At 36.8% G+C, this 23,211-nt stretch overlaps 1 protein-coding gene across 3 annotated transcripts in view; it reads left to right on the top strand.

Moving 5' to 3' along the window:
* SLC9A3 (solute carrier family 9 member A3) overlaps positions 1–12,777 on the top strand; it is a 51,759-nt gene extending 38,982 nt beyond the window's left edge. Inside the window, exons 9-17 of one of the 3 annotated variants that reach the window (XM_072328458.1) lie at positions 195–265; positions 2,721–2,850; positions 4,011–4,126; positions 4,716–4,845; positions 5,320–5,496; positions 6,082–6,157; positions 6,653–6,766; positions 8,654–8,897; positions 11,947–12,777. In XM_072328458.1, coding sequence (XP_072184559.1) covers positions 195–265; positions 2,721–2,850; positions 4,011–4,126; positions 4,716–4,845; positions 5,320–5,496; positions 6,082–6,157; positions 6,653–6,766; positions 8,654–8,897; positions 11,947–11,950 — 1,062 coding nt within the window. In that variant the 3' untranslated portion in view covers positions 11,951–12,777. Of the gene's footprint in view, positions 1–194; positions 266–2,720; positions 2,851–4,010; positions 4,127–4,715; positions 4,846–5,319; positions 5,497–6,081; positions 6,158–6,652; positions 6,767–8,653; positions 9,033–11,946 lie in introns of those variants that run through there. The other 2 variants (XM_072328456.1, XM_072328457.1) reach the window with 2 other exon arrangements.
* The last annotated feature ends 10,434 nt before the right edge of the window (positions 12,778–23,211 follow it).

Genomic DNA, 23,211 nt, shown 5'->3' with positions numbered 1-23,211 from the left:
GTTAGAAGGCTCAGACCTTTGAAGAAAGGCATAAAGTAGTGTTTCTGTAAAGAAAGAAAAAAAAAAAAAAAATCTGCTTAGCAGCAATAAAAATTTTCTGCAGAGTTACTTGGTCTAACCTGACATAAATTGAGATATTTTCTAATTATGCCTTTAATTTATGTGTGTTACTAAGTCCACTTCTTCTTCCCTAGGCTTTTGATCACATTCTTTCTGCTATAGAAGACATCTCCGGACAAATAGGACATAACTACCTGAGAGACAAGTAAGCAGTAACTAATTGTAATGTTTCAAATACTGCTAGGAAATCTTATATGTAAATTATGACTTTTTAAGCCTGTAAGCCTGTGAATTTAGGTACAGCAAGTATGTCAACTGTAATTAAAAATGCTATTATACAGTACACTGAAAACTCTGGAAATAGAGCAAATATGAAAACAGTTAATTTTCACCCCTTACAACTGGAATACTTTCTTTCTCTGCCTCAGGTTCAGACTACACCTTTTCAGACATATCAGTTCACAGCCAGGGCTCTCTCTCAAGACTAGAGAAATATCTATTTGTACAGAATTTAACCAAAAACTTTAATATTGATTTTTCACTGTGATATGGTGGCACATGGTGGAAGAACTGCCGCTTGCAACACCAAGGGCCTGGGTTCGAATCCCCCCTGTGGCACAAGTGGTACAAGTGCCGCGCTGCTACACAGAGGGCTCGAATCCCAGGGGTTGGACTCGATGATCTCTAAGGTCCCTTCCAACTCGCACGATACTATGATACTATGATACCTTATTTTGTGAACATTATCTGTGTGGGGAGACACTAATGAACTCAAATACTATTGTGCTAGCTACTTCTACAAAGGATGAGTTTGAGTTTTGAATCTGAAGGTGATTGCGAAGAGCCTTTTGAAGTGAGTCATATGGTTTAAGTCTGTTAGTTTGAAATCACTACTGAAAGTTGTGGTTCACTTACATCCCCCTATGTTTACTCATCTTGAAGAAAAAATATTCACCCGAATGATACAGACACTATTTTCATAAAAGCACATTTGAAGAATACCATCATGAGGGACAGGCTTCCATAAGCTAGATGAACAAATGTCAAAAAAGGACGTTAAATCTGGACTTCTGTAAGTGTTATTTACATTTGGACTATTACTGTCTCTCTGGATTTAGGTCATAACACAGGTAAAGTTACTCACAGTTGTGATTTATTGATCTTCTGACTCAACATGCCAATTCTCTCTGGATTTAGGTCATAACATGGGTACAGACACTCACAGTTGTGACTTGTTGATCTTCTGACTCAACACACCAATGCCAGTCCAAAAGTCATTCAGTTGCATTAGTCATCTGCAGAACTTTTCTCAAAGTCTTACTGAGAAGCTGAAAATAGCATAGGTTTAGTATTATACTCATGCAGATGAAGAACTTGTGAGCACAAGCAAAATTGTTCACCTTACTGTACCCAATCACAGAGACAGTTGCTTTGTTTCATTTTTTTCCCCCAGTTTAATTCAGAAGTATACAGTGTGTGTGTATATGCATTTAAGCTCATACAAAGTAAGAAAGCTTGGGCAGATCAATAGTTTGAGGCAAGCTGTGAAACTTATAACTTATTCCTTTATAATATCTGCATCTACCCATTGAAATAATACATATTTCTTTTGTTTGGTGTTCATTTATGCAGTGAAGAATTCTCACTAGGCACACCAAATAGGGCATCTTTTTTTCTTCTGGTGATTTTAATTTCAGTAACTTGCATTGTAGTGGGACACATCAGGTCTGAAATTGACTTAAGGGTGGAAGTAAATATTTTTAAAGTGACAGATTAGAGTTTGTCTTCTCATATGGCAGAATGTAATATGCTTGAGTAACAAGAGCCTTCTCCTTAGTAGCTTAACATAGATCCTCAGTTGAGTGTGTAGAAATTTATTTTGAATGAGACCACACTAAGTCTGTCTCTTCTAGGCTATATATACATGGAAATATGGAAATATAACTTCATCAAGTAAATGGCAGTAGCCCAGTATTTTCAGTTATATGCTCAGGTGCAACAGCCTGGAAACTGATGTTCAGATGTTCTGACTAGAGAAGAGGAATAATGATCAATTTTTGAGCACAAGCATGAAATGACAGATATCTTACTATCAGATGACTTTAGAAGTGGAAATTACAGAAAACATGAACCACTTCTATCTCCTGGAGTACCCAAATAGCATGAAATGAGTCCCTCTCAGTGCTTTTGGAATAGAACATTTGGAAACTGGCTTTCTAGCCTCAGTTACCACAATACAACTGTGGAAAAGTACTTTTCCTTCCAATAGAGGAAGAAACTTGAACTTCTAAAATTAAGGTTTTAAGTATAATAGTAAATAATCATAAGTAGAAACGCAAGTAGCATGATTTACCAGAGTATAAAATGTTCTAGCGACTATGAAATGGGATATTGTAATGATAGCAATTGTGCTGCTGCAGTATTGTTTGTTAAGTGAACCTATTAAATGCTTAGTAACAGCTGCATAACTAGCTGTACCAGGTTTTCCTTTCACTTTCTTTAGGTATTATTTGAAAAGTTTCAAAATACAAATCCTCACATTTTATACTTGACATTTTCTAAACATGGTTAGCTCACAGAATAATCTTTTCTGAGAAATTATGAATATTTGGACACTAAAATTGCTTGCTGCCCTTAACATGTTTTGTTTAAATTATCAGGTGGTCCAATTTTGATAGGAAATTCCTCAGTAAACTCCTGATGAGAAGATCTGCTCAAAAATCAAGAGACCAAATCCTTAATGTTTTCCATGAACTCAACTTGAAAGATGCAATTAGCTACGTGGCTGAGGTACTTTTACTTATTTTTCCTTTCTAGTGGTGTTGTTTTTTTTTTGTTGTTTTTGGTTTTGGTTTTGTTTTTTTTTTTTTTTTTTTTTGTTGTTGTTTTTGGTTTGTTTGGTTGTTTGTTTGTTTTTTTTCATTTACAGTGTAATCTAAAGATGACATTTTGCAGGAGATGCCTAAAAAAAAATAAAAATCTTTTCATTTGTTTTGTCTAAATCGAATTTAAGAGTTATGAGTCTTGTTATCACCAGCTTGGGTGAACATAGTTCTCAGTATTCTGCCTGAACACCAATATGAGTATGTTATACATATGTTGGTGTATCTTTCTGTTAGATTTCTCTGAAGAACTTTTTATCTATGTTCATTGCATCAAAGAACACTACACTTGGAAATGGATCAATTAAAATAATGACTTTTCCCTATAGAATACCAGCTATCCATGATAACAAATCTGATTTGAAGAATCTCATTTCCACATGGTGTAAACATTTGACTTTAGTGTTATCTTATGCAAAATCACATTACTATTAAAAAGAAGAAGAAGAAGAAAAGTAAAAAAAGAAATCAGTTAGAGATCAGTTTATTTCAGTGGCAGAATAATACCCACATTTCAAAAAATAGGATTAGAATGACTGTAAATGCAACCACAGAAATTTATCACTTGCAGGATAAAATATAGAAATCACCAAATGAAAGGAAGTTACTGCCCTTCTGCTTTAATATCATTCCCACCCCCCCAAATTTCTGTCTATGGGGGGGTCAGTCTGTACCTACTACTGAACTGATTCAATACCTACTACTGAACTGATTCAATACCTACTAGTTCATGGGTGCCCAGCATTTTGTCTTAAATGGGCCACATTGAGTGGAGAGAAATTGCCTTGGGCTGCATGTAAAATACATAATATAGTTAATGTGGATAAGCAACAATGTTTTTTTTAATTAAAGAAGAGTTAGCCTGCAAAAGCACTAAGGCATAATTTTCAAACAGGTTGGACCTAACAAATCACTTGCCTCACCATTTGTTATCATTAACTAAATGCAACTTCTTTCTTATTTCTTGTGCCATTTGCAAAAAACAGCCTCATGTGATCTGCATTTTTGATCCCCTTTTTACTGCAGGAGTGTACAGCTCTAATGTGTCTTGTTTCTTTCTGTGGCCAGGGAGAGCGTAGAGGTTCCTTAGCATTTATACGTTCTCCAAGTACAGACAACATGGTGAATGTGGATTTCAGTACCCCACGTCCAAGTACTGTAGAAAGTTCTGTATCTTATTTACTGTAAGTAACTTGTACTGATTGATTGCATCTTCTGCTTGTTTTGTTTTGTTGTGTGTGATGCTGTGAAAAAAAAAAAAAAAAAAAAGTAGTTACAATGTCTCAAAAATGTCAATTACAGGGGCTTCATTCACAAATTTTATGAACTACAATTAATCTTTTCCTCCCACACAAAGGTGATAGAATATTGTTATTCTGTTGCATTTTGCAAACAAGTTTTGCAGTAAAGTTTGGTAAGGTGAAGCAGAGTGCCACATTAGAATTGTTTCTTGTACCTTTCGTTCACCAGTTGCTGTAGACAGAACCAGACAGCATTTCTGTGTCTGTTCCAGAAAAGATTAGGGGAGAGTCAAGGAAAAAAAAAAAAAAAAATGTTGCTTCCTTAATTCTTTCCTGTCTTGTTCACACAACAGCCCATATGTCATGTAAATAGGGAAATAAATGTTGACAGCCACCTGAAAGACAAAATCAATACCTTTTTCATTTTTTGCACTAGATATTTTTATTCAGCCAGTTTTGACATTTATTTAGTTATTACTTATATGACCTTCATCAGTAGAATGTATTGTTTCTATTTTGTATTCTTCTTCAGGAGAGAAAAGGCTGGACCGGTCTGCCTTGACATGCAAGCTTTAGAGCAGAGGAGGAAAAGTATTCGGGACACAGAAGACACAGTCGCACATCACACCCTACAACAGTATCTATATAAACCCAGACAGGAGGTGAGAGCAGAAGGCTTGCATTAGTCTGTTTTAAAATTAAAAAATTAGGATATTAGAAACAAAAAATATGGAAGCAAAACACAGAAGATCTTAACTCCAAATTCTACCCTTGAGGGAGGTTTGTATGTACTTACACACTTATCAACAGGCCTTTTTAATAGAGAGGGTCTAGCGTGAGTCTGGGGCTAACACAGTACAGAACTAGGTCCAATATAAATTGAGAATAAATATATCATATAGATCAAAGTGGTTCAGACACTTCTATAGAGAGGCTTACATGGAATGAGTGTCATTCCTTCTTATGCAAGGAAAGAGGGGAAGAAAAAAAAAAAAACGTAGAATGCCTTTAGACTATGCTTTGGTTCATTCTTAAAAAGAGTTGTTTTCATTTTCATGACACAAGCTGAATGCATCGATATGGCATCCACCTCTATTTCTAAATAAATTAATATTGCCTTCTCTTCCTCATAACAGCACAAACATCTGTACAGTCGACACGAGATCATGCAAAATGAAGATGAGAAACAAGACAAGGAGATTTTCCACAGGACAATGAGGAAGCGCTTAGAATCTTTCAAGAGTACTAAACTAGGAATAAATCATTCCAAGAAGCTCAATAAAATCCACAAACGAGAACGAGGCCAAAAAAGGGTAAAATATCTGCACAAGGACCCAGGTGTAACCACCTACTATACAAAACAAAGGGAGAGCAGGGAGGATTCTCAAGGTTCCCATGCCCTGCATCTATCTCTGTCCTACAGAACTTCAGTAACTTAAATGGCTTAATCAAGAAGGGATTGAACTATGTGATGAATCAAGGGGCATCTTCTCATATGTTGTTGCTTTTCTCTATGCTTTCAGACACTTTTGGGTGAGACTTTTTGGGTGAGGTTTTTCGATCACTTGAGAAACAGCAGATTTGGAGCCATGCTATGGGGAGCTTTTCCAGGACAGATATAGCATTTACCATTTCACAAAATTTGCACAAATCCACAAATCGAGGAACTTACATTATATGAAAAAAGAAAGTTCCTTTTTTTTTTTTTTTTTTTTTTTTTTTTTTTTCCTTTACCAGTATAGAGAAGCAAATTAATGACAGTAATACTGAGCCTCAAAAAAAGACTGCAACAGATACCAGGGTAATGCTGCTCAACAGTGATTTCAAAAAATGTTATTGTCTTAGCTCTATGATGTTGGTAGCATTTTTGTTAATGTAATTTGTTTCTTTTTTTTCAGCGAAACAGCAATGTCATACCAAATGGAAAAATTCCTTCAGAAAATCCAGTACAAGATTATACTTTGAAGGAAAAAGGTAAAAAGACCTTTAGACCAGTAACATTTCACCAGCTAACTTATGTGTAAAGTATCCCTTTAAAAGAGGGACTTCTAGTCATAACACAGACTAGGGATCTAGTCTATACTTAAAAACAGTATCTGGAACATTTAGAAGTTGGTTCTTTTGTTTTTGTTTTTTTCCTAAGCTGATGGTTGACAAGTCAAACTTGAATCAGTGTTTTTACTCATAGTTGTAAAATCTCTTGTTCAAGTCCTGAAAGCAAAACAATATGGTAACAATGAAAGGCTGAAAGCCTTGTTGTGTTTCTCAAAATAATTGGTACCCAAGCTGCGGTCTGCAAATGCATTCACACTGTCATGCCAGTGATAAAACTGTCAAAGTTTGACTTTATCTTTGCTAACTGTACTAGTATAATAATGCTCTTTCACTTTTTCATTAGAACTGAAAGAAATCTCCGATTAAACTGGGCTTATGTTTTTTATTATGTTTTTTTTATTACTGTTTTTCCAGATTCTGAATTTTCTGAAGCAGAAGAAAATAATGATTATGAAACTTTGCATCTAGGCAAAGGAGTTGATTTTCTGGCCAATGTGACCAAGCAAAATTTCACAGATAATCCCGCTGGTAAAAATATTAATTGCATGCAGAATTTTTTTCTCAAATATATGTATATATATTTATTTTAAAATATTACTAAGTATGCTTCAGCATGCTGTATTTTTGCTTGTTTGTTTTGATTGGATCTGTTTTCTTAGGGTTGATATTTGCATCAAGTTTGCAATTGATATAGATAATACTGACGGAAGTTGTGAAAATGGTTGCCTAATCGAGATCTAAATTATCTCCAGCAACAGAAAATGTTAATATTGCCCTACCTCACTAGGCCAATTGATTTCTACTTGCTTAGCAGTACTTTTCTGTGATATCTCTCATATTTCTTCTTTCATGCAGTATTTCTTAAATTCACAAGTCCCCCAGTTCTGTGCAGACTTACGGAAGTCATTGAGAAGTACAGATTTCCAGATTTTTAGGAGTATTCATTGGACCTTAATTCCTGACCCGGAAGGCTCCAAAATACCATACTGAAAGTAAACCACTACATATAAGAGACAGTGTATGATGTGATTTGTAAGATGGCTGTGCTGCCATTCAGCGAGACCTGGACAGGCTGGAGAGCTGGGCAGTAAGAAACCGGATGAGGTTCAACAAAAGCAAGTGTAGAGTCTTGCACCTAGGGAGGAAGAATTGCATGCACCAGTACAGGCTGGGGGATGACCTGCTGGAGAGGAGCTCTGCTGAGAGGGACCTGGGCATCCTGGTGGACAACAGGTTGGCCATGAGCCAGCAGTGTGCCCTCGTGGCCAAAAAGGCCAGTGGCATTCTGGGGTGTGTTAAAAAGAGCATGGCCAGTAGGTCAAGGGAGGTGATCCTCCCCCTTTACTCTGCCCTGGTGAGGCCTCATCTGGAATACTGTGTCCAGTTCTGGGCTCCCCAGTACAAAAAAGACAGGAATCTCTTGGAAAGAGTCCAGCAGAGGGCCTCAAGGATGGTAAAGGGCCTGGAGCATCTCCCTTATGAGGAGAAACTAAGTGAACTGGATCTGTTTATCCTTGAGAAAAGACGACTGAGAGGGGATCTAATCCAGGTTTATAAATATCTGAGGTGTGAGGGCCATAGTGAAGAAGCCAGTCTCTTTTCAGCGGGGAAATGGACATAAGCTGGAACATTGGAAGTTCCTCACAAATGTGCACAAGAACTTCTTTACGGTGAGGGTGACAGAGCACTGGAACACGCTGCCCAGGGGGGTTGTGGAGTCTCCTTCTCTGGAGATATTCAAGACCCACCTGGACGCCTACCTGTGTGACCTGGTGTAGGGAACCTGCTTTGGCAGGGGGGTTGGACTCGATGATCTAGTATGATATAGTATTTTAACTGCCCAGTGACAAATTCCATGTTTGAATATTTATAAAGACATAGAGAAATGAATCCAGAAGTAACTGACTAGCAAGATCCAGGTCTAGGCTGATTGTACAATTTCTATATCTGTTTAAACACTGAATTTGGTATTTATATTAAAAGGCTTCTTTTACTATCATGTCTTGTTTCAGTGCCCTCACAAACATCTTGTTCCCACATGGAGTTGTGCAGCTCATGCTTTTGCATTTTTTGCTCATCTTTTCCTTCTTTTTTAATGGATTTGGTCTGATTTTTTTCTGCAACTATTTCATGTTTTGATTTGTTTTGCTTAGGGGATGAGTTGGTCTATTCTTTTAGGGATTTAGTTTATTTTAGTTTATTATCTCAATCATAGCTTCATATTATATTCAGTTTTCCGCTATAAAAAATATCCAAAATAACTATCTATACCCAAGCCAGAAAAAGCAACCTTCGAGTATGTAATAGTCTTTTTGCCTATGTTGTTTTTTTTTATTCCTCTTTTACAAAGCACCTTTCTGTGTTACCAAGAAATCATTTTGATTAACTGTATTTGTCACTCGTGAATTTTTTTAGGAATTGATAACCCAGTATTTTCAGCTGATGATGATCAAAGCATCTACATGAAGTTCTCACCATGGTTGTCTAGTGAAGATACTGTGGTACCATCACAAAGGGCCCGAGTGCAGATCCCATATTCTCCAAACAACTTCAGACGTCTCACTCCGTTCCGGCTCAGCAATAAATCAATAGATTCCTTCCTGCTAGCAGATGGCCCAGAGGAACACCCCAGACCTTTTCTCCCAGAATCAACACATATGTAATATCTTAAAAGCAATTATCACTTTTCATTTTAATCAGTCTCAATCAGTATCAAGCTTGAGTACTGACAAGATTTTTTTCTGATTTTTCTTCTCCCAGTGTCTCTTTACTTCCTGACTTTTTCCTACAAGTAAACATCTTTTGTTTTCCTTCTATTTGAATAATACAACATCTTTCTATTTTCCTCCTACAGGGAACCTGCCCAGCTATTTGAGATCAAAAGCCTTGCCATTTTTAGAACAGAAATTTTTTTACTCTTTGTTTTGTCTTGAAAATTCTAAAATGCCAAGCAAAAAGTTTTCCTAGTATCCGAATGTTTTTTATATCCAGTTTCAAAAGACTTCATTTTTCTTGGTTAGTCATTTCTAGAAGATTAAACTCATATTTGAATTCCCTGAAATGACGTAGTTCTGATTCAAATCTCTTAAAAAACAGTTGTTATTTAAGTCATACTGTTAATACTGTCTTTATGTAAGCAAATATAGGATGAAGTACTATAAAAACAATCCATCTGATGATGTCAAAAGATATGTTTTGCCTGTTGGAGTTCAGATGAGTCATTTAACTCCCTGGACTGTATTGTATTTTGGCATACAACAGAAACAGCAGAGTGATTTGAACAGGCTGGATAGCTGGACTAAGGCCAGTGAGATGAAGTTCAACAAGACCAAGCACCAGGCCCTGCTCTTTGACCTCAGACAACTTCAGGCAGCACTACAGGCTTGGGGCAGAGTGGCTTGAATACTGTGTAGAGGAAATGTAACTGAAGGTATTGGCCAATGCTTGGCTGAAGAAATAAGCAGTGTGCCCAGGTGGCCAAGAAGGCCAATGGCATAATAACTTGTATCAGAAATAGTATTGCCAGCAGGAGAAGGGAACTGATCGTCCCTGTGAACTTCTTTCTGGTGGGGTTGCACCTCAAATACTGTGTTCAGTTTTGGAAGCCTCACCACAAAGACTTTGAGGCCCTGGAGCATGTTTAGAGAAGAGCAACAAAGCTGGTGAGGGCTCTGGAGCACAGGCCTTACGAGGAGCAGCTGAAGGAGCTGGGATTGTTCAGTCTGGGGTAGAGCAGGCTCATGGGAGACCTTAATGCGCTCTGTAACTACCCGAAGGGAGTTTGTGGTGAGGTGGGTGTTGGCCTCTTCACTCATGTTACTAATCTGACTACAGAGAATGGCCTCAAGCTGTGCCAGGGGATATTCAAGTTGAACATTAGCAAACACCACTTCAGTGAGAGTGTGGTCAGGCACTGTAATGGGCTGCCCAGGGAGACAGTAGAGTCACTGTTGCTAGAGGTGTTCAAGGAACATTTCGATGTACTGAGGGATGTGGTTTAGTGGGAAATATTGGTGATAGGTGGATGGTTGGACTGGATGATCTTAGAGGTCTGAATTTCTCTTAATCTATCTTATTTTAAAAGCAAAAAAAAAAACAAAAAACATTTGAAGCAGTAAATAATTAAATGTGACACGGTAAATAACATGTTGCCTCTAATGTCTTAGAGGTTTAAAAATAAATTAGCTCTGGGTTTATATTAATATCTCAGTTGCCCTTTAATTCTTGCTCTGTAAAAATTTTCCACACCATAAAATCAGTCTTCATTTCTATAATCTACAGAGTCAGTGCAGTAAATGAGGTGGGTCAGGTCACAGTTCAACCATCATAATTGAATAGAACATAGGGCACTGATTATGAGATGAAACGTGACAGTGTTTCATCATGAATTAGCTTTTGTGGAATCCATGATCACAAATGTATGACCTAGTACCCTTTGTTCATCAACAAATAAAGGAATGTGGCAAGTTGAAAGTACTTAATTGAGGAAACTTTTTTCAGACAAAGATCTCAGTATAAGAGTGAACACTGCATAATTTCATTTGGAGAAGAATTTAATTATCTTTGGAAAATAAAAAGGAAAGGAAGTTTTGTTTTTATTCTGTTCTGGCTTCTGTCTTGCAGAAGGTGTGCTAGTTCAAGCATAACTGCAGAAAGTACATCACTTTAATGGAGGAACCTATAGGGATGAGTTTGTTTGAATATTTAGTTTCACATAACATATCTTCAATTGTTTTATTAAAACAGTGTTTTAAAAAAAAATGCTGGATTAATTAAAGAGCTGTGAGTTAAATTCTGATATCCTTACTAAAAACTTGAATAAGAATTTTTCCTTCTAAAAGGAAAACTTCCCCTTATCTGCACTGAAGTCTTCCTCTCTTTTTTCCCACTTTGTTTGTCATAAATTATTCACTGTAATACTTTCTGAAATATAACTTCTAACCTTTATTCTTTTCCTTACTTCTATTGCCTTAATTATAAGTGATTATATTATTAGAAACTGCTAGGTATGAGTTTTTGTGCAGGTATCTTTCAAATATCAGTGGGCTGGTGGGTTTTGAGTGCTGAGTTTCTTTAGAAGTATTTTGGGAAGTTAGGTTTCCTGAGAAAATAATTTGAGACTTTGATTATTCTCAGAAAGAGTCCTCGCAATTACATACTAATTCTCCTAATAGGGAAATAATATTGAAATTACAATTAATGGATTTTAAAATCCAATTCAAATTGGAAACCAAGTGTGGAAATGTGAAGATTCTCTACATAGTCTAAAGTGTAAAGAAAACAGATGACAGTTAAGAATAAGTTGATTTTCTTGGTGATACATTCTGTTTCCTGATTTAAAGAGTGCAATTTCTTTCAAAAAATTTCCTCGGTAAACACGAGGAATAAATGTCTCAAGATAAAGATGTACTATAATAACCCAGTGATAGTATTTAAAGAAGGTCACATTAAGTATTTAAGGAAGGCCACATTGATTGCAAATACTAAACTCAGTTTTGCCTGATTCTCAACAAGGAAAAAAGGTTTAATAAACTCACTTAATGTTATTCAAGATAGAAAAGTGGACAGAGTATATCTCAAAAATGGTCTTAAACTACTCATTTTAATAAGACAGACATAAAAAATAGCTAAAAGAAAAGACCATTAGTCAGAATAGTAATATACAAAGTATGTATTTACAAATGTTTCTATTTGATTGTACTCTCTAGGTGATATGGACCAAGATGTTGAAATGACAGAATACTCCTCTTCAGATGACAAATTTTCTCCTTACACATCTGACCAACTAAACCAAAATGAAAGTGTTTCAGAGAATCCCCTCCACTTCTTTCCATCCTGTCTTCAAATGCCTTGGGCACAAAACTACTCTTCCTTGGAAAACAGAGGGAACATATCTCTTTCTACTATCTCTGAGTATATAGCTTCTTGTGACCCAAGTGTACCTGATCTTTTCTGGGAAACAGATGCAGATACTGACAACAAAGAGACAATAAACTCAGGTTACTGTTCTGAAGTTAGCTACAAGTCAGAGAATTCACAAGAAGAGAATTCTCTTCTTATTCCTGAAGAACTGGAAGACCCTTACATGAAGGAGCCCAGAGAGAAGAAGATGTTGCTTGATGTACAAGGAAATTACAGATCCATTGCAGCAAGGCGTGTACAAAGCCGACGTTCGTTTCACAAGCCAAAACCTCTTCAACACCCTAAACTTCAAAAGCTAGCATCCCTTCCAGCTTCTTGCCACATCCCTCCACATTCTTTGGAGCAAGAGGAAACACAGTTGTGAGCCAGGACTTTACCTGAAAAGAGGAACTGAGAGAGAATACTTTGAACAATGGTCTTCTGTAAAACTAGAGAAGCCACTTGGTTCACAGGGCCTACTGTAGAATGATTCTGGATGCAAAGGAAGCGGCATTCCACAATGTCAGAAATTCTAAAGCTTTGTGCTGCACTTAATAGTTTTAAGTCCTCGTTCATATTAAAAGGGTGCAATGAAGGGAAAATATGCCTCCTTGTTATTTTTTCATGTAGACTGTTACAAAAAAAAAAAAAAAAAAAAAAAAAAAAGTTATTTTTGAAAGGCTAAAACAAGAAGTTGGGTTTTTTTAAATGTAAAAATGATTTATTATGCCATATGTTCCCAGTAAATACTTTTAACAAAATGGGTTGCATATTTTGCCTCATTAATGGGATTCAGTATTTATGTTGTGTGAAATTAATGTAGGAGAAGTCAACGGTTAGCCTCATGCCTTCTAATTCTACTCCAGCTGAAATGGATCAGTGCCTTTCATAAGTACAAACTAAAGAAAAAAAATGTTTTACTGCTCTGAATATTTGTGATACTGAGTAATAATGAGGTACTGATTCTGGCAGAAACATTTGCAGGAAGGGATATGTCCTGCATTTTGAAATTTTGTCCAGGTCTCCTGGATTGTAGTTTCCTTCATTCATCTTCATTTCCACAACTCAGTGGTATTAGAATGACAGAATATCCAGAATTAGCTCATAATTTTATTTTATTTAACCACAAGTAATTTTGTATTCTTAATTAAGCTGCTCTATTTTAAATAGCCTCAAAGAAGTGTAAATATTTGTCATTTGTCCTGCTGTTTTGGAAGACATCTTCCAAATACTCTGTTGGATTATCTTGTTAATTTATGTATAATGCACTTTCTATAACTGATTGGGATAATGGCCTCTCAGATGCCATTTTTGACACAAGAGTTAGTGCCACGATGACTCAGGATGTCCATGTTTCTATGTACTGTACAAATGCAGTATGCTTGTGTTGTGAACTTTCTATCCCCGGCCCCTTCCCACTTCTCTGTTAAATGACAGTAAATAAGATTGCATTAGACTTCTGTTATGTATGAATCTGACATTAAATTACTTTGAAGATTACTGGAGGTATCGATGAAAGCTAGTCTACATGAAGACTAAACAAAAATGAAAACTCTAAGACTTCTCATTCATGTATAATACTGCATGCCAGCCTGCTTTGCCCTAATCGACTCCAGTCCTGAAACTTGGTCTCAAAATCTTCAGTGCCTAAAAGTTGTAAAGGTTCTTTGACATTAATAGGAGATGAGTGTTTAACCACTTCCTTGATCCTAATGTGTACCTTATTTCTATTTCATATGAATGTAAGTGAGCTATGTTAGCTTCAGGGGGGTATCTGAATTACCAAATACTGGATTCAACACGGCTTTCTTTGGTAAATTTTATTTTATCTATGGAAATCTGTGGTTGTTTCACTATGCCCACTGAGATTTTGAAATGGGCTCTGACTGACTCTGTATTTGATGTCCAATTATAGATTTACTGATGCGTCCTGTAAGAGTGAAGCAATATGTGAAAATTCAAGCCCATAGCTTTTATCTATCTTTGTACTCTTTGCTAATATTTACTGCTAGGCTAGTTCAAATTGCAGAGGTGCGATGGCAATTATCTCATATAAACCTAGTGACATAACCTATGCTTTTAGAGACTTGGAGTACTGGTCCTTGGATATCAGTCCACAAACAGCTGTATATGACCATCTTGGGCACAGATTCAATTGAAAATTGAAAAGCTCCAGTTAATTTTATAATTCCATGATGTAAGTACCACATTTTCTGAAGTGAATATATACGCACATAATATTTGGTAAAGTATTTCAATTCTGTTCCAATTGGAAAAGTTATTATAATTTTAGTGATCAGCACAGACATATAACAGGGTCATTACTGACATTTTTGCTTAGAAAGTGCAATGTGCCAAAATCTAACTTCCAGTCTCATATCATAACGCTGAAGTACCAACAAGAAAATTTGTAGTAAGATGTTGGCTTTGAACAAGTCTTTCATTTCCTATTGCTATGGTACAGAGGCCATTGCTATCTTGCAGCCAGAAGAGACATATTATGACTTGTGTTTTCTTCATGCTTGTTAGAGTAATCCTAGGCTACCTCAATAAAGTATGTGTAAATCATAACCAGCAGATGCAAGTTTTCACCAGTTAAGTGTTGCACACACTATTGTATACAATTTTTAAAATCCAAAGTTACAAGATTTTCATGTTCTTGTATGCTCTTATGATAAAGGATCGGTAACACTACAGTCATTATAAATACAGTATTTTCTGTAAGAAGCCTGCAAGGTTCTGTTTGCTTTTGAGAAGACTGTGGGTTATAGGAGTTTTTGCAAAACAAACGATAGCCCATTTTTCAACAACAGAAGAAATGGAAAAGCATTATGTACAAATTGCTTAGCTCTCCACTGGCTTCCAAATACCTTAAGCCTTGTCTGTATTATGAAGGGCAGTGTAGGTCTTTTGAGGCAGAAACTTGGTGAAGTTTCTCAGTTGGAAATGTTTCATCTCCTCAAAAAACATTTCATGTCTTTCATGTCTTCAGTTTGAACACTGGAAAAATATTCCCAGCTAGAATACAGTAGATTATAATTCCTTTTACAAGTCCTGATGGTACAAGTATTTTCTTGCTTCTTCAATGTACTTTAATTAGTCAGGAACCATTAATTTCCATCAGATTAACATAGATTTATAGCTGGTGAAGATCTGGCTGTGTGTATCAGTTTAATTTTTTACCACATGGTAAAAAATGAGAGCAGTTAATTGGTTTGGTGTGATCAGTCAGTAATTCAGTTCACCTCTCGTGAGGCCAGTTCAGTTCCTGCTGAGTTTTCCTGACTGAAAAATGTCTTTAAATTGTTTTGTGTGTATGGTCTGTCAGACAAAGTCAAGTTGGGAATTCAATAATTACTAGTTATTAAACATGTAACTATGGCCCACTTCATTGTAAATGATAAATTGAATATTTGATGTTTTTTCTATATATTTTTTTCTCCATGTACAGGATTCTTTTTAACAATATTCATTATGCTGCACTATGTCCTAGCAATGTTTAAAAAAAAAAAAAAAAAAAAAAAAAAAAAAAAGTATGTGACTTCTGATGAATTCTCTCTAAGCTCTGAAGTTAATTGTATGAAATTATGATTATGTTCTACAAATATGTGATCTAGTCAGAGATTTACGTAAAAAAGTTTGTAAACTGATCATGTGCCTTAAATTGTCACTCTGTGGAGTGCTGCTATTCGGAGATTTTTTGTGTACTTTCTGAGAGGTGTCAATTTATTGCAGATATTTTTAAGTAAGTCAAGTTGTTCTGCTAATGCGCCTTTATAGAAATGTTTTAGTAACATATCATGATGAAAAATTTGGCAATAAATTGTATCATTTTGGTGGAATAATTCTGCTTTGGCTAGACTCATTTATTTAGAAAATTTAGAGAAGGCTTTCCATACAAGACTTCTGAGAAAGTGGACTGTTTAAATTTCTGTTCCTTAATCAAAATAAGAAAGAAAAAAAATACTATTATATTGTTGATAATTCATGTCATTTATAAAACTAATAAGTTCATGTCATTTATAAAACTCAAATCATTAAAAGCAGCAATTTTTGAAGATATCTTGACTACTGTTATACTTTTGAGTTCTAACTCAACCAAAGTGAATGACAGGACTTCCATTGACTTTATAAAGTATTTTCATCCTTAAAAGAGAAGGACTGGTGTTTTGTCTATAAATACATATGTGCATATGTACGTATGTACATATGTGCATACATACTAATGTCATTATAACAAAACTATAACTTACACATTACATATGTAAGGATAGATAGCACCTCATAATATTCTTCTGATCTGAATGTTCAAACCACTTTTTGGGTACTATTTTACTGTGCAATGACTTTTTGAAGATCTGGTAGTCAGATGGCTTTATTTCCTATACAGACACCAAGGAATCCTAATCTAAGTTGTTCTGTATTGGATGAACTAATATTCCCAGAAGACTCTGTGACCATAGTGAAAACTACCATTTCTCATGTCATCATGCCATTAAGATGTTTCTGCACCTAACACTGCTTTGTACAATTCCATCAATATATAAATTATAATCTAGTGGAATTAAGTATTTAATACTAAATACTTAATAGAATTGCATAAAGACCGTTTTCTAAGCACAGGACTGAAGAGATTAAAAAATACAGCAGAGACAGCTAGATCATCCTGCAGCTAGTGAACAGGATGCTGCACTTGCAGAATAGGAACAGTTCTTGTCATGTATCCATGTAATAGATAGTTAGCTAATAGGTCATAAAATCAGTGGTTGGAGTGTTAAAAGAAAGCATCATCCATTGTCACCCTTATTACATAAAGCATACAGAAGTTATGAACAGACAACTCTATTTCAAATAATAAACTTGTAAATCAGCATCTGAAGTCATTGATAAGGATTCTGATAGGATCAGATTTAGCAGCTTCTTAGCTTAATGGACCAAGAGGTACATCATATTGCAACAGATCACAGAATTTTGCCAAAGGACAAGCCTAATGCAACTGTCACAGAGATTCTGACTACAGAGAAATACTAGATAATTTCTGTTACAGCTGTCATATGTCATCATACATACATTATTATTGCTGGTATGACAGGTGTGGTAGCAGGATTTACCTCTTTCCATCCAAACACTTCTAGGTTTTAACACTACTTTCTCTGCTCACCAAAACAAAACCTACCTTCCTGGCAGAAGGTCTGGAGAGGAACCCACAAGAAAACATTCTAAGATCCTGTCATCCCCGATGTTGTGATTTAACCTCATCAGATGGCTAAGAACCACAAAACTGCTTGTATAGTCTCCCTGCAGTGGAAACGTGAAAGCGTGAGTATTTGTGGGTTGAAATGAAGACAATTTTTCTAGATAGAGCAAAAGTGCATACAGACAAAGCAAAACAAGAAATTCACTCACTACTTCTCATAAGGAGGTAGATATTCAGCCATTTCCAGAAAAGCAGAGCTTCATAATGTGTAGTGGTTACTTGGCAAGATGAACACCATCACTCCAAATGTCCCCCTCGTATCCCACCTTCTTTCCACCAGCTTTATTACTGAGCATGACATGGTATGGTATGGAATGTCTCTTTGATCAGTCAGCTGGCTGCACCCTCTTCAATTTCTTGTGCCTCCTCATGGGCAAAGTAGCGTTAGGCACAGAAAAATCTTTGCCTCTGCATAAGTGCTGCTTAGCAACAACAAAATCAGTCATGGGTTATCAACACTGTTCACATTATGAATTCAAAATCTGGTGTTGTGGTTTAGCCTGGCAAGAAGCTAAACAGTACACAGCCTTTCACATACTGTCCTCCTGCTCAGTATGATGGGGGAGAGAATCAGGGGAAAAAAAAATGCCTGAATGTAAGGGGAAAGGAGACAGAATGGCTACATTTAAAAATTATTTGGGAAGTACTTTAGAAATGTGAGGTGAAAAACATCTACATTTTTGAGCAACTGTCAGATGTTTGATTATTTCTTACAGATGTGTATATATAATAATATTCTGTATGTATATATAAAATATAGGTAGATATTTCTTTCCTGTATCAGACTGCAGTTACTAGTCTGTCCTTGTCAGATGAACTGGAGGTCCTGTTTCATGAAGTACATTTTATTACAAAAGTTTATGCTGTCAATGTTAATCAGAAATTAGAATGATTATCAGGCTTTCATTGTTACCTTTCAGTTTTTATTATATAAACGTGTAAGAGAATATTATACTAATGCTGTGATATAACTGGGTGAAAATTTCTTCTTATATGCCAAGTCAGAATCTTTCTATGGAACTGAATTATCCCAGTGTGCCATAGCAGCTCATTATGAGCTCACATTTCCTTGCCCCAAGAAGTAGCCATGTCTTCAAATTACAGCTCTGGATCTTGAGATATAGATCATCTTTGCATCTGTGGTCTTCACCAAGTCATGTCTGGTTATAGGGACAGAACCTGTGAAAGGACTTGCCCCATTCTACCCCATTCATTGCCCCACTTCTAGAAATGGGGTATTGTTCTTCATTTCAGTGAGAAGTTTTTTTTTTTGTTTTTTTTTTGTTTTTTTTTTTTCTGTAAATACTTTTTCTTGGCAAATGAGACAGGAGAGGTTTAGGTTAGAAGCTTTTTTTTTACAGTGGCCTTCTATGAGAAGGTTGTAGTTTCAATGATTAAGGGAAGATAAAATCATGTCAATGGCTTGATGTCCAGGTGAAGATGAGTGGTATCTCTTAGAGGTTTGTGTTAGGACTGTTATTAACATCAGCTGGCATAAGTATCTTTGTCAGCAAGTTGGATGGTAGAATTTAGTACATCCTCAGCAATTCTATGGATGTCACCAAGCTGAGTGGTGCAGATGACATATTGTTGGATGGAGTTGCTTTTCAGTACCTAATGGAGGCTTACAGGAAAGATGGAGAGGGACTCTTTGTCAGGGACTGTAGTGATAACACAAAGACTAATGTGTTTAAAATAGAAGAGTATAGATTTAGCTTACATGTTAGGAAACAACTATTTTCTATGAGGATGGGGAGCATCTGGAGCATGTTGTTCAGAGAAGTAGATGATGGCTCAAGCCTGTAAGTGTGCAAGGCTAAGATATATCTGGCTTAGGGCAACCCGTTTATGTAGCAGAGAGGGTTGGAACTTGGTGATCTTTGTGGATCCTTCCAGCTCAAAGCATTCTATGAGCAGAAGACAAACATTTGAAACTTAATAAATGGTTATTCATTTAATGCAGATTGTGAGAGTTTCCCGTGATTTTAATATGCATTGGGTAAGCTGTTCCTTTTGCCTTCCACTCTTGTTCTTTCTGGGGAACTTGAAGTCTTTGGTGAAGTCATTGTAACCATTAATGTTCTCTCCATTGCAGTATTCTACAGGGAAATGTTTCTCTCTGTGCTGATTTAAGTACCTGAACTCTTATAATTTTGCTGCTAGCCCATTATTACAGAAATTATCTTTTATCACATGTTAAAGATATCAAATCAGGTTGACATGATGTTAGTATTATTTTAAGGTTAACCATACTGTTAGGAATTTTGATTAGACTTTTCTATGGAAAAGACTACAGCTGCCTAATTTTACTGAGTATTATATCTGGAAGCAGTGATACCGATAGAGTGCAAAGTTTCCTAAATTTAGTCATTGGCTGTCCTGTTGATGTCTATTTGAATTAAACACCAGTGCTGCTACAGTTTAGAAAATTTCCCTAAGTCTGTAGGCAGACTAATTTGTTTTCTTTTAACTGAAAAATAAATTAATCATAAAAATAAACCTATTAGCAGAAAAATAGGAAGGACTAGCAGTATCTTCGTTGATCTGTTCTCTTGTACTTGATAATATGTTGTCCCATTAAAACTTATTTTGGAGACAAAATGTATTGAATGTCTGAAGTGAGGGAAGTACCTGAGCTTCAAATATGTCCTACCATGCGAGGTTTTTTTCTTTCCTTGTATTTCAGATATCCTAAGTCAAGTCTTACCCTTGTTATCTGAAAAACAGAGATTTTAAGTATTTATCAGTCTTGAGATTGAGACTGGAAAAGAAAGCTATCCTGATTTAGCACTTCCTTTTCTTTGTCCTACTATAATTTTCATTTTTCTGCTGCTCTCTGTACTCAATATTACTTTTCTTCTAACTCCTCACTAAACTACCTTCTTTACTTGACAGACTGATTTTCTATCACTTTAAGCATGTTGGAGATGGCACCTTGAGTGTCTCCAGGGGCAGGATCTACCATCTCTCTGGACAGCCTGTTCCAGTGCCTCATAACTCTTATAGTAAAAAAAAAACACAACTTCCGACTCATATCCAGTCTAATCTTGACTCTTCTAGTCTGAAACCATTTCCCCTCATCCTATCACAATAAACCCTGCTAAAGAGTCTGTCCTCTTTCTTTTCTTATAGCCTTCCTTAAGATGCTGAATTTATAAACAAATGCCCTCTTATTTTATTCATAGTCACTGAGTAGTATTGATGACACCTTAGTTCTTTCTGTTCTATAGTTATATATAGAAAAAAATATATTGTTTAGAAAAATAATACAGAAAACTCCATTTAAAAAAATCATATGCTACATAAATAAAGAAAATGGAAACAAAATTCTTCTTGAGTTTTAAATCTTCTCTTCAAGCAGTAAGAAAATAGTTAACTTTTATCATCCCAGACAGGCCGTTGCAGACAGCAATGATGGTTAAAAACTGTCTGGATGACCAGATTCAGATGCAGTGATCAGTGATGCAAAGATTAGTTGGATGCTAGTGAATGGTAGTGTATCCCAGAGGTAAATACTGGGTCCACTTTTGTTTAATTCCTTCACTGTTGATTTAGATAATGGGGCAAAGTTTGAAACAAGATTGAAAATGAGATAAAGCTTACTGATTGATCAGAGGGCCCTGCTGCCATTCAGAGGCAGACTAGAGTGACAGGTTGACAATAACCTCATGAAATTCAACATAAAGTGAAAAGTACTGTATCTGGAGAGAAACAATTCATGCACCAGTGTATGCTGTAGGCTAATCAGCTGGAAAGCTGATTATCAGCTGGAATAGCTGATATTATTGTCATGCTGAGTCCTGCACTTCAGCTACAACAACCTGGGGTGATGCTACAGGTTTGGGGTGGAGTGGTTGGAAGACTTCGTAGAGGAAATGGACTTGGGGGGTTCCGATTGATGCTCGGTTGAACATGAGCTGACAGTGTGCCCAGGTGGCCAAGAAGGCCAATGGCATCCTGGCTTGCATCAGAAACAGTGTTGCCAGCAGGAGCAGAGAGGTGATTGTTCCCTGTACTCAGCACTGGTGAGGCCGCACCTCGAGTACTGCGTCCAGTTTTGGGCCCCTCACTGCAAGAAAGACATCGAGGCCCTGGAACATGTTCAAAGGAGGGCAACAAAGATGGTGAGGGGTCTGGAGCACAAGTCTTATGTGGTGAAACTGAGGGTGCTGGAATTGTTTGGTCTGGAGAAGAGGAGGCTCAGGGGTGACCTCATCTTTTCAGTAGTGTGTGGGGACAGGACTAGGGGTAATGGGCTTAAACTTCAGCATAGGAAGTTCCCCACGAATGTGCGCAAGAACTTCTTTACAGTGAGGGTGACGGAGCACTGGAACAGGCTGCCCAGGGAGGTGGTAGAGTCTCCTTCTCTGGAGATATTCAAGACCCACCTGGATGATTACCTGTGTGATGTGGTGTAGGGAGCCTGCTTTGGCAGGGGGGTTGGACTCGATGATCTCTAGAGGTCCCTTTCAACCCCTACAATTCTGTGATTCATTGCCTTCTATAGCTTCCTAAAGGAAGGTTGTAGTGAGCTGGGGGTTGGCCTCGTCTCTCGTGTCATTAGTGACAGGACCAGAGGAAATGGTTTCTAGCTGTGGCAGGGGAGATTCAAGCTGGACATCAGGAAGTATTACTTCTCAGAAAGGGTGGTCAGGCACCGGAATGGACTGCCCACTGGAATGGTGGTGGAGTCACCAACCCTGGTTGTGTTCAAGGAAAGACTGGATGTTGTGTTGAGGGACATGGTTTAGTGGAAGCTATTGGTAATAGATGAATGGTTGAACTGGATGATCTTTTACGTCTTTTCCAGCCTTGGTGATTCCATGATTCTATTCTATGACTTTAAAGCAATCTGGTAGAAAAGGATCTGGGAATCTTGGTGGACACCAAGTTGAACATGAGCCAGCAGTTTGTACTTTCTACAGAGAAGATGGCAAGGATATTCTGGGCTACATTAGGCAAAGTGCTTGCCAGCAAGTTTAGGGAAGTAGTCCTTCCCCTTTATTCAGTAGGTGAGTTCACACCTGGAGTAGTGTGTTCTGTTCTGGGCTCCCCTGTATAAGAAATATGGACATACAGGAAAGAGTCAAATGAAGGGCTGCAATGATGATGAAGAGTTTGGAGCATCTCTCCTATGGTGAAAGACTGAGAACTGTGACCAATCTTCTTGGGAAGACAAAATTTAGGGGTGATGTCTTTAAATACCTGAAGGAAAGATGCACAGAAGATGGAGATCTCTGTGATGCCCAGAGGTAGTACTAGAAGTAATACATTTTGTCTGAATATGATGAAGCACTTCTTTATTGTGTGGGTGACTGAACACTGGTACAGGCAGGCCTGAGAGGTTGTGGAGTGTCTCTCCTTGCAGATACACAAAAGCTGCCTGGACATGATCCTTGGCAAGTGGTTTTAGGTGGTTCTATTTGAGCAGGGGATTGGACCAGATGACCTCCAGAGGTCTCTTTGAACACAAACCTATCGTGAGATTCCATACCTTTCAGAAAATAAACTGTTGATCAGCATTTATGTATTCTTATTTTCCTAAGTGAAATACTTCCAAAAGATTTAAGATACTGAAACCCGTTGGACTAATATTTCCATTAAGTTACCCGATGGTAATATTCATTTTTTTTATTCCTTGTCACATTGTCAGCATCATATCCACTCTGAGTCTAAAAATTTTAACTTGCCACATCTTGAAAATGATCACGCCTATTTTCACCGCTAGATGTCATCATTGCTTTAGCTGCCTAATTTGTTTTTTGTGCTTTTTTTTATTGTTGTTTGTTTTATTTTTCTGATCTGCTGAAGAAGC

The sequence above is a fragment of the Excalfactoria chinensis genome, chromosome 2 (assembly GCF_039878825.1).
Source record: "Excalfactoria chinensis isolate bCotChi1 chromosome 2, bCotChi1.hap2, whole genome shotgun sequence".
Lineage (NCBI taxonomy): Eukaryota > Metazoa > Chordata > Aves > Galliformes > Phasianidae > Excalfactoria > Excalfactoria chinensis.
Note: the sequence above shows the minus strand (reverse complement) of the source record. Positions and strands in the feature narration are given on the sequence as shown.